This window comes from Brassica oleracea, chromosome C1, assembly GCF_000695525.1.
Source record: "Brassica oleracea var. oleracea cultivar TO1000 chromosome C1, BOL, whole genome shotgun sequence".
Classification (NCBI taxonomy): Eukaryota; Viridiplantae; Streptophyta; class Magnoliopsida; order Brassicales; family Brassicaceae; genus Brassica; species Brassica oleracea.
In genome coordinates this window covers 12,582,567-12,595,477 of record NC_027748.1, presented here as the reverse complement: position 1 = coordinate 12,595,477, position 12,911 = coordinate 12,582,567, and the positions used below count along the sequence as shown (strand labels likewise).

The 12,911-nt window shown below is 37.8% G+C and overlaps 3 protein-coding genes and 1 pseudogene across 3 annotated transcripts; 2 read left to right on the top strand and 2 right to left on the bottom strand.

The window, feature by feature from the left end:
* Positions 1-67: 67 nt before the first annotated feature.
* LOC106314162 (protochlorophyllide-dependent translocon component 52, chloroplastic) lies at positions 68-2,485 on the top strand. The gene is made up of 6 exons (XM_013752093.1): positions 68-648; positions 760-947; positions 1,016-1,101; positions 1,355-1,530; positions 1,622-2,001; positions 2,084-2,485. Exons 1-6 carry the CDS (start codon positions 127-129, stop codon positions 2,337-2,339), a joined length of 1,608 nt encoding a protein of 535 aa, XP_013607547.1. The 5' UTR covers positions 68-126; the 3' UTR covers positions 2,340-2,485.
* A 419-nt stretch (positions 2,486-2,904) lies between these two features.
* Positions 2,905-3,635, bottom strand: LOC106331855 (annotated as a pseudogene).
* Positions 3,636-6,109: 2,474 nt separating this feature from the next.
* LOC106344835 (protein TRANSPARENT TESTA 12) lies at positions 6,110-9,180 on the top strand. Its single transcript, XM_013784157.1, has 7 exons — positions 6,110-6,583; positions 7,275-7,900; positions 7,984-8,040; positions 8,158-8,396; positions 8,490-8,608; positions 8,697-8,783; positions 8,870-9,180. Exons 1-7 carry the CDS (start codon positions 6,320-6,322, stop codon positions 8,942-8,944), a joined length of 1,467 nt encoding a protein of 488 aa, XP_013639611.1. The 5' UTR covers positions 6,110-6,319; the 3' UTR covers positions 8,945-9,180.
* A 677-nt stretch (positions 9,181-9,857) lies between these two features.
* On the bottom strand, positions 9,858-12,256 carry LOC106296379 (mediator of RNA polymerase II transcription subunit 36a). Its single transcript, XM_013732537.1, has 7 exons — positions 12,145-12,256; positions 11,594-11,925; positions 11,421-11,516; positions 11,254-11,331; positions 10,989-11,165; positions 10,315-10,383; positions 9,858-10,218 (listed from the first exon to the last, which is right to left on the bottom strand). Exons 1-7 carry the CDS (start codon positions 12,164-12,166, stop codon positions 10,042-10,044), a joined length of 951 nt encoding a protein of 316 aa, XP_013587991.1. The 5' UTR covers positions 12,167-12,256; the 3' UTR covers positions 9,858-10,041.
* Between the last annotated feature and the right edge of the window lie 655 nt (positions 12,257-12,911).

Sequence of the window (12,911 nt, the reverse complement as noted above, 5' to 3'; positions counted from 1 at the left end):
CTGAACTGTTAGATTAAAATTATCAACACAAATAAATAAAATAAAACTCCTCTAGTTTCCCTCTTCCCGTTGTCACAACCACACACACACACACACCACCACCAAATACTCTTTCTTCTTCCAACCATGGAAGCTGCTCTTGCAACATGCACTCTTCCATCTCCGCGAATCCTCAAACCAAAACCTCGATTCAGATGCTCTCTCCCCAATCCCAAACCCATCTCTCCAAACTCCATCGCCTTCAAATCCCCCCCACCGCCGTCAAAATCCAACCTTTTCACAACCGCGGTGTCGTCATCACCCACCGTCGCCCCGACGAACTCCCCGCCGGAACCCGAACCCGGATCGGACTCGTCGTCGAAGAAGTTCGACTGGTACGCCAACTGGTACCCGGTGATGCCCATCTGCGACCTCGACAAGAAGGCTCCGCACGGGAAGAGAGTCATGGGGATTGATGTTGTGGTCTGGTGGGACAGGAACGAGAGCCAGTGGAAAGTGATGGACGACACGTGTCCTCATCGCCTTGCTCCCTTGTCTGACGGGAGGATTGATCAGTGGGGGAGGTTGCAGTGTGTGTATCATGGTTGGTGCTTCAACGGTAAGGGTGATTGTAAGCTCATTCCTCAAGCTCCTCCTGATGGTCCTCCGGTGAGATTGGAACATAAATTCAAAAGTCTTTTTTCTTTTTTTTTTTGTTGTCTGAAGAAACATAAAAGTCAGAGTCTTGATTATGTTGATTATGTTGTGCGAACTTATTAGGTGCACACGTTCAAGCAAGCATGTGTAGCTGTTTACCCAAGTACAGTGCAGCATGAGATCCTTTGGTTTTGGCCCAACAGTGATCCCAAATACAAGAATGTTCTTGAGACCAACAAGCCTCCTTACATTCCAGAGTTGGAAGACCCATCGTTCACTAAGCTCGTGGCAAATCGAGATATTCCCTACGGGTTTGTTATATCCAAACTCTCTCTCTCCCTTCTTTGATTGGCTCTTTCGTAAATCTGAAACCTTTCAGGTACGATGTGTTGGTGGAGAACCTCATGGACCCGGCTCATGTTCCCTATGCACATTATGGACTAATGCGGGTTGGTAAACCAAAAGGTAATTTTGATAAAATCTGCATTTCAAAACTGTTTTATCTTATACTCCCTCTGTTTCGAAAATATGCAAGTTTTAGAATTTTCTGTAATTCATTATTTCCAACAATTTTTTTAACCAATAAAATTTCACTTACAAATTTATCTTTCCTGCAAGTTTAAAATTTATCATCATTAAGTGATGTATTGAAAATGTAAAATTTTCTGCATTACCCTTTTAGCTCAATGTACCACCAACTTTCTGCCTTTCTTTACAGAGAAAGTTGACAGAGAAGGGGGAAAACCACTCGAGATCACCGTGAAAAGACTAGACAACGAAGGCTTCTTTGCAAGGCAAGAATGGGGTTATGCTAATTTTATCGCACCATGTGTGTACCGAGCTTCCACGGAGCCATTAAGAGAGGAGGACAAGGATTCTATCACATCTGAAAAGGTCAATGCATAAACTAACATGTATTATGGATTGTCTTGTTTTAGATTCACTTCTCTTTTTATCTCCCTGACCGTATTTGTTCTGCATCCAGGGGCCATTGAAAAATCGCAAATTGTCATTGATCTTTATATGCATCCCAGTCAGCCCCGGTCGCAGTAGGTTGATTTGGACGTTCCCGAGAAACTTCGGGGTAGCTATTGATAAGATTGTTCCTAGATGGGTGTTCCACATAGGGCAAAACAAGATTCTAGACTCAGACTTGCACCTCCTTCATGTCGAGGAGAGGAAGATACTGGAGAGAGGCCCTGAAAACTGGCAAAAAGCTTGCTTCATCCCAACAAAATCAGACGCACTTGTGGTTACATTCAGGAGATGGTTCAACAAGTACAGTGGAGCTCAAGTCGACTGGAGAGGAAAGTTTGATCCATCTCTTCTTCCTCCAACGCCTCCTCGAGAACAGCTCTTCGACAGGTTTACTTTACTTACATCTTCTTATCTTTATCCTTTGTAAACGAAAACGTACCTTAATGAAGAGAGTTTTGTGTTTCTTAAGGTATTGGTCGCATGTGGAGAACTGCAGCAGCTGCAAGAAAGCTCACAAATACCTCAACGCGTTTGAGGTGATCTTGCAAATCGTATCGGTTGCTTTGATCGGAGTTATGGCCGTGACGAAGCAGATTGCCATGTCTAATGTGGCTAGAAGCGTGGTGGTTGTGGCGGCTGTGTTGAGTTTTGCGGCTTCGAAGTGGCTATCGCACTTCATCTACAAGACGTTTCATTACCATGACTACAACCATGCCCTTGTTTGAAAATTGAAATGATATTGGTGTGTGTACATAAACATTTATACATACATTTGAGGAACCTACAAAACATCATAGTCCGTGTTTAAGGGGCATGTTATGCTCTAAACCAAATAAGTGAACTGGGCTCATTTGCAAATGTTCGGCCTTCATTTTTTGAAGATTTTACACAAATTTGGGCTAGGCCTTTGCCCTTTGGTGAACTGGGTATGCTTCTCCAAAGGTACTCTACTTTTCCCTCTAGACACCAATATAGAGTAAAAAATCACTTCAATGTACCAAATGTTACACCAAATGTAGAGGGATGAACAGTATTACTGTATTTTTACAAAATGATCATTCACTTTTACACGTTTTCATTTTCTACCTTAATAAATCATATATTATAACTTCATACTTTTAAATATCATTAAATTCATAAAATTAATTATTAAATTAGCTGAAAATTTAATGAACTAATAACTTATATTTAATTAGAAAACACAACAACATAATAAGTAATAAACTAAAAATAAATAATCCATAATAAAAATATAAAAGATTCAAACTTATCATAACACATTATCATGATTTAATATTCTAGTAGATCATTTCCAGAACCACCAATATCATTAAAAAAATTTCCAAATAAAGTTGATGAAGAAGGAGGTTGTTGATTCATCTTTTTCCTCAAGATTCTTGTTTGTTCTCCTTGAACATAAGCTCGAATATTTGGATTTTCTATTGAATTTAAGTTTTGAAGTAACATTTTATTTTCTTCTTTGAGCTCCTTCAATGCATAATTTTTACTTTGCATCTCCAAGTGGTGTTGTCTTTGTGTATTTGTCTTCTTTAATTGTTCCAAGAGTTATTGGTTTCCTTCTTCTAAAGTCTTGATAACAACAGATGTTTGATCATCATTCTTTCTTTTCAGTTTTGATTTTTTTACTCTAATTGGTCATTGAGATGGAGATCCACCACTAATATATTCTTCTAAATTTATAGAAAATGAAAACAAACCAGGAGATGCTTGTGTAACATGGTCAGGAGTAGGATTATCAGACTCTGAAGATGTATATCCAAAACTGCATAGAATTGCATCTTTTTTAGCAAGATTAGAACCATCTTTAAACTTTTCAAAAAAATTGACAAAATTCCATACATGATCAAATTTCCAACGGATCTTCCACTTAACATTTCTTTAGCTTGATTGATCTGCATATAAATTTATAACATAAATAAAAATATATTTAAAGACACTGAATAATTAAGAAAATTTATATTAATACTTACGATATCATCATTTGAAGTAGGCATGGGCATTTTAACCTGGATCCGAAAATCCGAACCGGAACCGACCAAAAAATACCCAACCTGGAACTGAACCGAAAATTTACAAGTACCTTTTGGGTCTAAATTTCTTTTACCCGAAAGAACCGATCCGAGTATACCCGGACCCAAAAATAATTGACTCGAATAGACCCGACCCGATAAGAACCGATTTAAAAACATGTATATCTAAAACTATGATTTTTTGTGTTCTATTTTAAATATATTATTTTATGATTTAGTTGAAATATCTTTTGTTAACAACATTTGTTATTATTTTGTAATATTTTTTAAGTAATATGAAACTTTAAAATGTAAGTTTTAGAGTTTAAAAATATTTTATTTTAATTATTAATACTTTCATTTAAGTTATTTTATAAAATTTTAGATATATATGACAAATATCGACTAAATTTGATGGCTAAAAATGAATGTATTGTTTTTTATTTAAGTGTTGTAATAAGATTTTCGTTTTAAAGTAACCATTTAGTTTTAATAATATTGTAATGGTATTGTATTATTGTTGCAGTATCAAGTATAAGGGTAAAATTTCAATATTTCAAAAGTTATGGGTAAAATAATAAATTAATAAATAAGTGGAGAAAGAATATAATAAGAATATTCTATTATAAAGTAAAAAATAGTGGTAATCATTGGAGCAAAACCTTCCTCTAATTTTAGAGTATTCTATATATGGAGTAAAAAATACAGACAACTATTGGAGATAGTTTTAAAGGTAAAGCAAAGTCAATGTCTAATGTCAATATGTCATTCTCTTGTTTCGATGACAAAGATTTGAAATCATAGTTAAGATTTTGAAATTTATTATGAAACATTTTATCAAAAAAAAAAAATTTATTATGAAACATGGAAATAAATACAATGACGAAGAAGAAGGAAAATGAAAGCTCGGGACAAACGGGATTTTTATGTAAACGCAGAACGAAAAAAAAGATTACTTCTCCCACTTTTTTTTTTTTTTTTTTTCCGTCAATAGGTCTTTTTTTAATTGATAAACAACTACATAATCAAAAGGCCATAGGCCTAAAAACCAAAAGGCAACAAACAGACCCATTAACTGGGCCGTCGGCCCAAATATTAAAAGCCTGTGCGACGTCGGCCGAGTCACGCGTCAAAGAAGCTGGCTGCTGGACACGTGGGAGCATCTATGCCATCAGAACGACACGCGTCGCATCCGCCTCGACTTGACCGTCCCCGCCTCGACTCACCGCCGGAACCACATCACCGCAACTTCATTTCGTCAGAGCTCAGAACCCGCAGAGCCTCCGCCGAAACCATCTCTGTTCTTCCAACTCTGTCTACCCGTCGGAGAGCTTCATCGCTCTTCGAGATCTCATCCGACAAGGTCAAAGCTCCAACACAAGAGAGACAAACAAGACCCACTCGATCCATAATCGAAACCCAAACTCTAAGAACCGCAACGAAATACCTAAAGCCGGCGCGCAAAACTGTTGTAGCCTTCACCCCCCGGAGACTAGAGCCGACGACGGCGAAGCTGAAAAAACTACCACCTCCCGGAAATAAAAGCCGGCGGCGACGGAGCTGTGGAAGCCTCCATCTCCCGGAATCAAAACCCACACTACGAGCGTCTTCACCACGCCATAACCTCCAAGCAGCCGCGTCTTCACTCCAAGAAAAGAGACACCACGAGTGGTGGTTGGCCAGAGCTTTTACAAGACGGACGCCGGAGGCGACTGGGAGGAGACAAAGGCCGGACAAATTATGCTGAAGGACAAAGGGCTCCGGCGACGGCACGCACGCTCACGCGCGGCCGTACGCCGAATCCAACACTGAGATTTACTTTCTCTCTCTACTCTCTCTCTCTACTCTCTCTCTCTCTCTCTCAAACGAGACTATACTTCTCCGACTCTTCTTTCTTCCTATATTATTGATTGCTTCATTTTACCTTACTACGTAACTCACTTTATGGCTTCTAGAAAGCTTTGTAAGCTCATGAGAAAGGCACCACCTATTTTTAGAAACGACAGCTTTCCACTTTTGGTACCTAATTTCAACTTTGATTCCAGCTTGGGTGGATTAAGCAATTTTCTCAACTTACACACATTTATTTTTATTGGCTACTTATTTAACAATTTTCGTGTGTTAATTTACGGTATTTACCAACAAAAAATTCCCCTAGTAATAATGCTTGTGTCAGTTAACCGACAAAAGAAGAGAAAAAAGCATTAAAGAGAGCTCTGTTTTTATGTTAAGTTTTTGATATGTCAACGTGGTGTCTCATGCACCACCGGTTAGCCTCACCTAACCTATCTACCTTTCCCTCATATGATAACTAAATTACTACAAACAAAATAAACCAAACCAATGCATCAAATTAATACATTAGCTATCATTTTACATTTCCAAAGAAAAGAATGTGATATGTCCATAAAAATGAGTTCATAGGTTTGATCTCATTCATGCATAGTGAACTCTGAGCAGTTTATCTATTAAGGATTTGCAGATATAATATAATGAACCAATAAAAAAAACTTCAGACCGGACTAAACCGGGATATTTTGAGTAGTAAAGGGGAAGAGAGAGAAGCGCGTGATTCAACGGCTTTGTTATATATACAAACCAACCCCATATTTAGGCAACCAACGTTGACTCACAAACAGAGAGAAGTGAGTCAGGTTTTGAGACTTGTGTAGGAGATGGATCCTACGACGCCGTTACTTTCCCACGGTGGCAAGGTGGAGGATTACGCTCCGGCGAGAACCTGGAGCGATGTGAAGCGAGTTTTGTGTACTGAGTCGGCGAAACTGTGGTTGATCGCTGCTCCGATTGGCTTCAACGTCATTTGCCAGTACGGCGTCAGCTCAGTCACCAACATCTTCGTCGGCCACATCGGTGAGGTCGAGCTCTCCGCCGTCTCTATCTCTCTCTCTGTCATCGGCACCTTCTCCTTCGGCTTTCTGGTATTCAAGTCTCCTTCTAGCTCCATGCTTTTCTCTTTGTACATAACACTTCCTTCTAAAACGAGCTAAGGCCATGATTATATTTATACCTAAACTGTTTTTTGGGTTTCTTAAAAAAAAATTTCTTCGTTTTTTTGTTTTCTCTGATTAAAAAAAAAAATTAAAAAAAGAACCAATCGGATATACTTCATACGCACATACCTAAACGGATATACATTAATTAAAAAAAACTAGATATATATACTTCAAATATAATTTTTATGTATACTAATATATTTTGACATATATAAATAGTTTCAAATTATAAAAGGTTTAACTATATAAAAAGAATAAAGATAGTAAGCTAATAGTTGTAATCATATTAATACATAAAATAAGTAAAACTAATATAAATAATAATATATAATAATATTAACATTTTAGTTTTTTGAATATTAATACTTAGATTCGTCTAGAATCCGTATAGAGATCAACTAAACGCTATTTTGCGTCTAAACTATAAAACTATATAGTTGCATGGGTCAACTAAAGCGCCTAGACAGCATTTCAGAACATTATTCACTATATAGAGTCGAGAAAGTTGCTGTGAAACCGAATCTATGTCTGAATTGCATGTGTCACTAAGATTATGCTGAGTTGATGAACAGAACTGTTTTGAGTTTAACTAATTGTCGGGTTGGAAAATGTGCAGCTTGGCATGGGAAGTGCACTTGAAACACTGTGTGGTCAAGCATTTGGAGCTGGTCAAGTCCACATGTTAGGAATTTACATGCAGAGATCCTGGATCATCTTGTTCGTTTCCTGCCTCCTCCTCCTTCCTATTTACATCTTTGCCACTCCAGTTCTGAGACTTCTCGGCCAAGCAGAGGAGATAGCCGTTCCAGCTGGACAATTCACTCTCCTCACCATCCCTCAGCTCTTCTCGCTGGCTTTGAACTTCCCAACCTCCAAGTTCCTTCAAGCGCAGAGCAAAGTAACTGTCATTGCTTGGATTGGGTTCGTTGCTCTTCTCCTACACGTTGGTATGCTGTGGCTGTTTATCATCGTGTTTGGCTGGGGAACAAACGGTGCTGCTTTGGCGTTTAATATCACCCAGTGGGAAATTACAATCTCTCAGATCGTTTATGTGATTGGTTGGTGTAACGAAGGGTGGACTGGTTTATCATGGTTGGCTTTTAAGGAGATCTGGGCCTTTGTTAGACTCTCCATTGCATCTGCTGTTATGCTTTGTCTTGAAATCTGGTATATGATGAGTATCATCGTCCTTACTGGTCATCTTGATGACCCTGTTATCGCTGTTGGTTCACTTTCTATATGGTGAGTTTCTGGTCTTGTAATGCTTGTTGTATCCCTAATGTTCAACATTTCTCACGGTTTTGGCTTTTTTGGGTACGTTTCAGCATGAATCTCAATGGTGTGGAGGCAATGTTGTTCATCGGAATAAACGCAGCTATAAGGTACAATTTTTTTTTTTTTTATAAAAGTTCTTTAAGAAATGTTTATATCCCAAAATTTTGAAATCCTGCTCTGTTCAGCTGAGTACTAACCTTCCATACGTTTTTGTACTTTGTTAGTGTCCGTGTCTCCAACGAGCTTGGCTTAGGCCGTCCACGAGCAGCGAAATACTCTGTCTATGTCACGGTGTTCCAGTCTCTCCTCATCGGTCTTGTCTTTATGGTGGCTATCATCTTAGCCAAAGACCATTTTGCTATCATTTTCACAAGCAGCAAAGTACTTCAACGTGCAGTGTCTAAGCTAGCTTATCTTCTTGGTATAACCATGGTTCTCAACAGCGTGCAGCCTGTTATTTCCGGTAAACAAAAATATCTTCTCTTCTATCAAAACCAAAACCAAAGGTTTCACCACATCATAACCGGTCATCTGGTTTTATTCATATCTTGTTTAGGTGTGGCTATTGGAGGTGGTTGGCAAGGCTTAGTGGCTTATATCAACTTGGGTAGTTACTACATTTTTGGCCTTCCCTTTGGGTATTTTCTTGGTTACAAAGCAAACTTGGGAGTGATGGTGAGTGAATAAAATAGTAACAGCTTAAATCTTCTGAAAGTAGTGTAATATTTAAAGTAGCTTTATAAAGTGTTAACAATGTTTTCAGGGACTTTGGGCTGGAATGATATCAGGAATAGCGCTTCAAACGTTGTTGCTGATGTTTGTTCTGTACAAGACAAACTGGAATAAAGAGGTAAGAACCTACACTAAGACACAAATATAACACAGAGATCGAGGAAATGCACCATAAAATATGTAATGAAAAACTGTGATGAACAGGTGGCGGAGACGAGTGAACGTATGAAGAAATGGGGAGGGAGTACTGAAACAAAATCAAAGGAAGTACTTGCGTGATTATTGATTGGGTTTCTCTTTTGTTTAGGCTTTTTGTTTGTTTGTTTTTTTCCATTGGTGTTTGTATTTGTACTAGCCAGTAGGCTGTTGGAAAATCATTCAATCAGCCAAAGTAACAACTGTGCTTTTGTTATTTTCTTCCAAAAGAAGAATAAAAAGTGCAATTGTAACGTTACCAAAATGTCACATGCACATTTTGCTCGTGACTTCAAAATTTATCAAGACTACTTATTTAATTTTCACACGAATCAAGCGACCATGTACTTCCAAATTAATGTTACAAAGAAATCTTTTATAATTTCCATGTTATAGATATAGATAATTTATTCAAGAATACAATACAGCAAGTCAGGATGGCCGAGTGGTCTAAGGCGCCAGACTCAAGTTCTGGTCTTCGACATTTTTGTTAAATATTAATTTTGCATTGAGTGTTGTTATGGAATGTAACTATGTAAGCGTGTCCATTCTTCAATTATTTTCTTCTCCAATGACTCTTCATTTTATAACAATTAGACAGCTTGATTTACGTTAATTTGTTTTGACCAATTCCTTTGTATCTGACCATTGTCATTCATCAACACGACTACACGAGGATGAATGCAATGTTTAGCATTTGAAACTATGGTCAACAAAAAAGAACCAAAAAGCTGGTTGAATAAATTATGAGTTTAAACCAAATGCTCTTGTGGTTTTCACGACATGGTTTCCAACAAGTATAGAGGAATTCAGTTGGATTAGAAATGTTGCAAATATGTGGTCAAAACCTGATATTTGCAGACAGTAACATCGTCGCTTATGATTACAAGTATATACATGTTTGTACGCTACTTCTCTTTTTAATCTTATTCTTTGTGCACACAGTGTTATGTGTTAAGCTTTTTGGGTTTCTCCAATTATTGGGATATTATCAAAATATGTCTTAACGAAATACTATAAACTTATCAAAAAGCAAAACATGGTTAAATAGGTGAGTTTTAAGTCTCAAATAAACACATAGAAAAGCCTATTCAGGTTCAAAACGATTACAAACGCAACACTGGGTAAAAAAACCTAAAGAAAAATCCGAAGAACAAAATCCCAACACAAGGAAGGAATTTCTAAGCAGCAACCTTGGTCTTCTTAGGCGCACGGTATGTACCGACGACACAGGCATGATCACGCTCAAATGGCTCAAGCGTCACTTGCTCTGCTGGCTTGAACTGCTCCTGTTGCAGCTTCTTCACTTCACTCTGAAACACTGCTTCTGCCGGAACCGTTGAGTCAATACAGTTTGCCTGTTGCAAACAAGAGAGAAAGATGTCTTTGAGTAAGAGAATAGAAGAACGAACATTAACAGAACAAGATTGAATACTGAAATGCTGCTAACTAACCTTGATTGAGATAATAAAGTGACCTCCTGTTTTGAGGAAGAAGCTTGAGTTCAAAGCCACGATCCTAGCCTAAGGGTTTTAAGGACAAACAACATTTCATAAAGAACAATTAAAAACATATAGATCATGATATTATACCTGAAATATGGATGGCATTAGCAATCTTGGGGACAAAGAATGATCAATGGCATTACAAACTTATTGTGCCAATTAAATTATTAAACCAAATTTTTTAATGACCAAATTAAATTCTTAAGCAGATGGAAAACCAAACAGATTGTTCGGTCATCAGCAAAAAAAAAAAAAACTGCAATAAAAGTAATAATGCTAAATCTTTAAAGGACCAAATCAAAATTTATCTTATGGAAAACCCAAATCGATTGATCTGTTATACGCAGGAAAAAAAACAGTAATAAAATATTTTACTGTGGTTGATAAAAGATGAAGCTATAATCCGAAAAGAAACCAATAAAAAACTATATCGAAGAAAGGAAGATGTTCTTAAGCATCAGAAACTTGGAGTTTGCAACATACAAAATGTTCTGAAGGGGAATCCAAGTAACATCATCATTTGCCATCATCAGAACATCGTTTTAAATTCAAAGCGGCAAAAGTTTTTATGGCAATTTAAAAGAGACGTGTACACTGAGTAAGATATAATAAAGGAAGCAAACCTGATCAGGCTGAGCAACATCAGCGAAGACAACATCAACCATGCCGACAAGCATTCTGTATTTAGCAGGGTGTCTAGCATCCTCAATGATTGGAATGATATTAGTTCTCTTCTTCGCCATGTTCACCAAATCTCTACCACTTCGGTGAGAGAACTCAACAGCGTAAACACAACCTTCCTACAAAACCATAACGCCCCAGATTATGAGTAACAACATAAAAAAAACATGTAAATAACTACAAACATAAAGGATAAGTAGTGCTTACAGGTCCAACAATGTCAGACACGTGAGAGACTGTTGTTCCAGAAGCAGCACCAAGGTATAGAACTTTAGCACCAGGTTTCTGCATTGAAACAAATACAAACAATAAATATATGGACAAGTCTCACAACAGGCAGAAACCAATAAGTTCCAAAACAAGATGTGACTTACGATGTAAATGTTATCAACACCACCGAGAATAGCAGCAGCCAACTTAGAACGGAAAGGATTCCACACCCTGTACTCAGTCTTGGTCCCATCTTCATTCTGTATAATTACAATCACAAACCAATTAACAACACTGAAACAAACAAAACTCAAAATAAAATCACCAAAATATATACCTGAACAGAGATTCTCTTCTCGTTGTAAACAGCCTCACCAGGAACCAAGTTCTTAGTGACGAGAGCATCCTCCTTACCCTTTGCAATGAACACTCCTGGGTGTCTGTGTGGCTCCACAATCACCTTGCTACCTCCCTTCATTCCACCACGTCCTGGTGCTCCTCTACCGTTGCGACCACGATCTCCTCTACCTCTCATGCCTCTACCGCTGCTGCGACCACCGCCACGGTCACCGAAACCTCTTCCTCCTGACCTACCTCTTCCTCCTGAACGTCCACCACTAAACCCACCGCCACCACGTCCGCCGCTAAAGCCACCACCACCACCACGTCCTGAACACAAAAAAACGACTCAGTACACTCCTTAAACAATAGATCCGATGAAAATAGCAAATACCCAATAAATATCTGAGCTAAAAGGAACAAACTTTATAATCAGTTCAGCTATATACATAGAGATTCCAGCTTAAAACGAAAACAGAGCTTAGCCCTTCTTAAACTAAAAGCCTAAACGATGGAGACAAAAAAAAGAGCGGCGGCTAGGGTTCTTACCACCAGTTAGAGGAGGTCTCATCTTTGAATTAGGGTTTAGAGACTGCTGGAGAGAAGCTTTCAAAGAGAGGTTATGTCGATGGGGATGAAGCTGCGCTTGTGACTTTGGTTTATACAAGTGCGATTCTAGGGTTTTAGTGGGTTTAGAAGCTAGCTGCCCTTTTATTATTATTTTACGTAAATACCCTTTTCACTTTGGGCTTTTTTGTCCGAACAACCTTTCTTTTACAAGAAAATTGGGTTTCTAAATACTTGGGCTTTAATATGAAAGCTGATTCCCCTTACTGGACCAAAACCACGATCGAAAATGGTATATTTTGTACTGGGTTTGCTCTATTATATAAAGCAATACAAAATTGCTCGTTGGTCTAACTTTTTTTTTTCTGTCACGAATCTTTAGTCTAACCTAAACATAGCTTCAACTACTTTTATTTCTCTTTACAGTGTCTTTTTGTTAAAAGATCAAGCTCAACTTACTTAAATTTAACGCCCTAGAAGATAAACATCATGTCAGCTCAAGTGATCAGTGACTCAACATGTTCACAATCAATGATAGTGTTATAAAAGGAACTAGAATTTATTTGTATCGCAGGAATTTAAATAAGGGCAAAAGTTTATACCCGTAGAACTTTTAATACTGATAGAAAGATTATTATCAGAGAGAATGGAAGAGTGAAGGATGTGTAATCATGTTTTTACAAATGATCGAAAACTCCGTATTTATAGAAGAAAAATTACTGTGCAAATAGTGACAGTGGGACCCACAT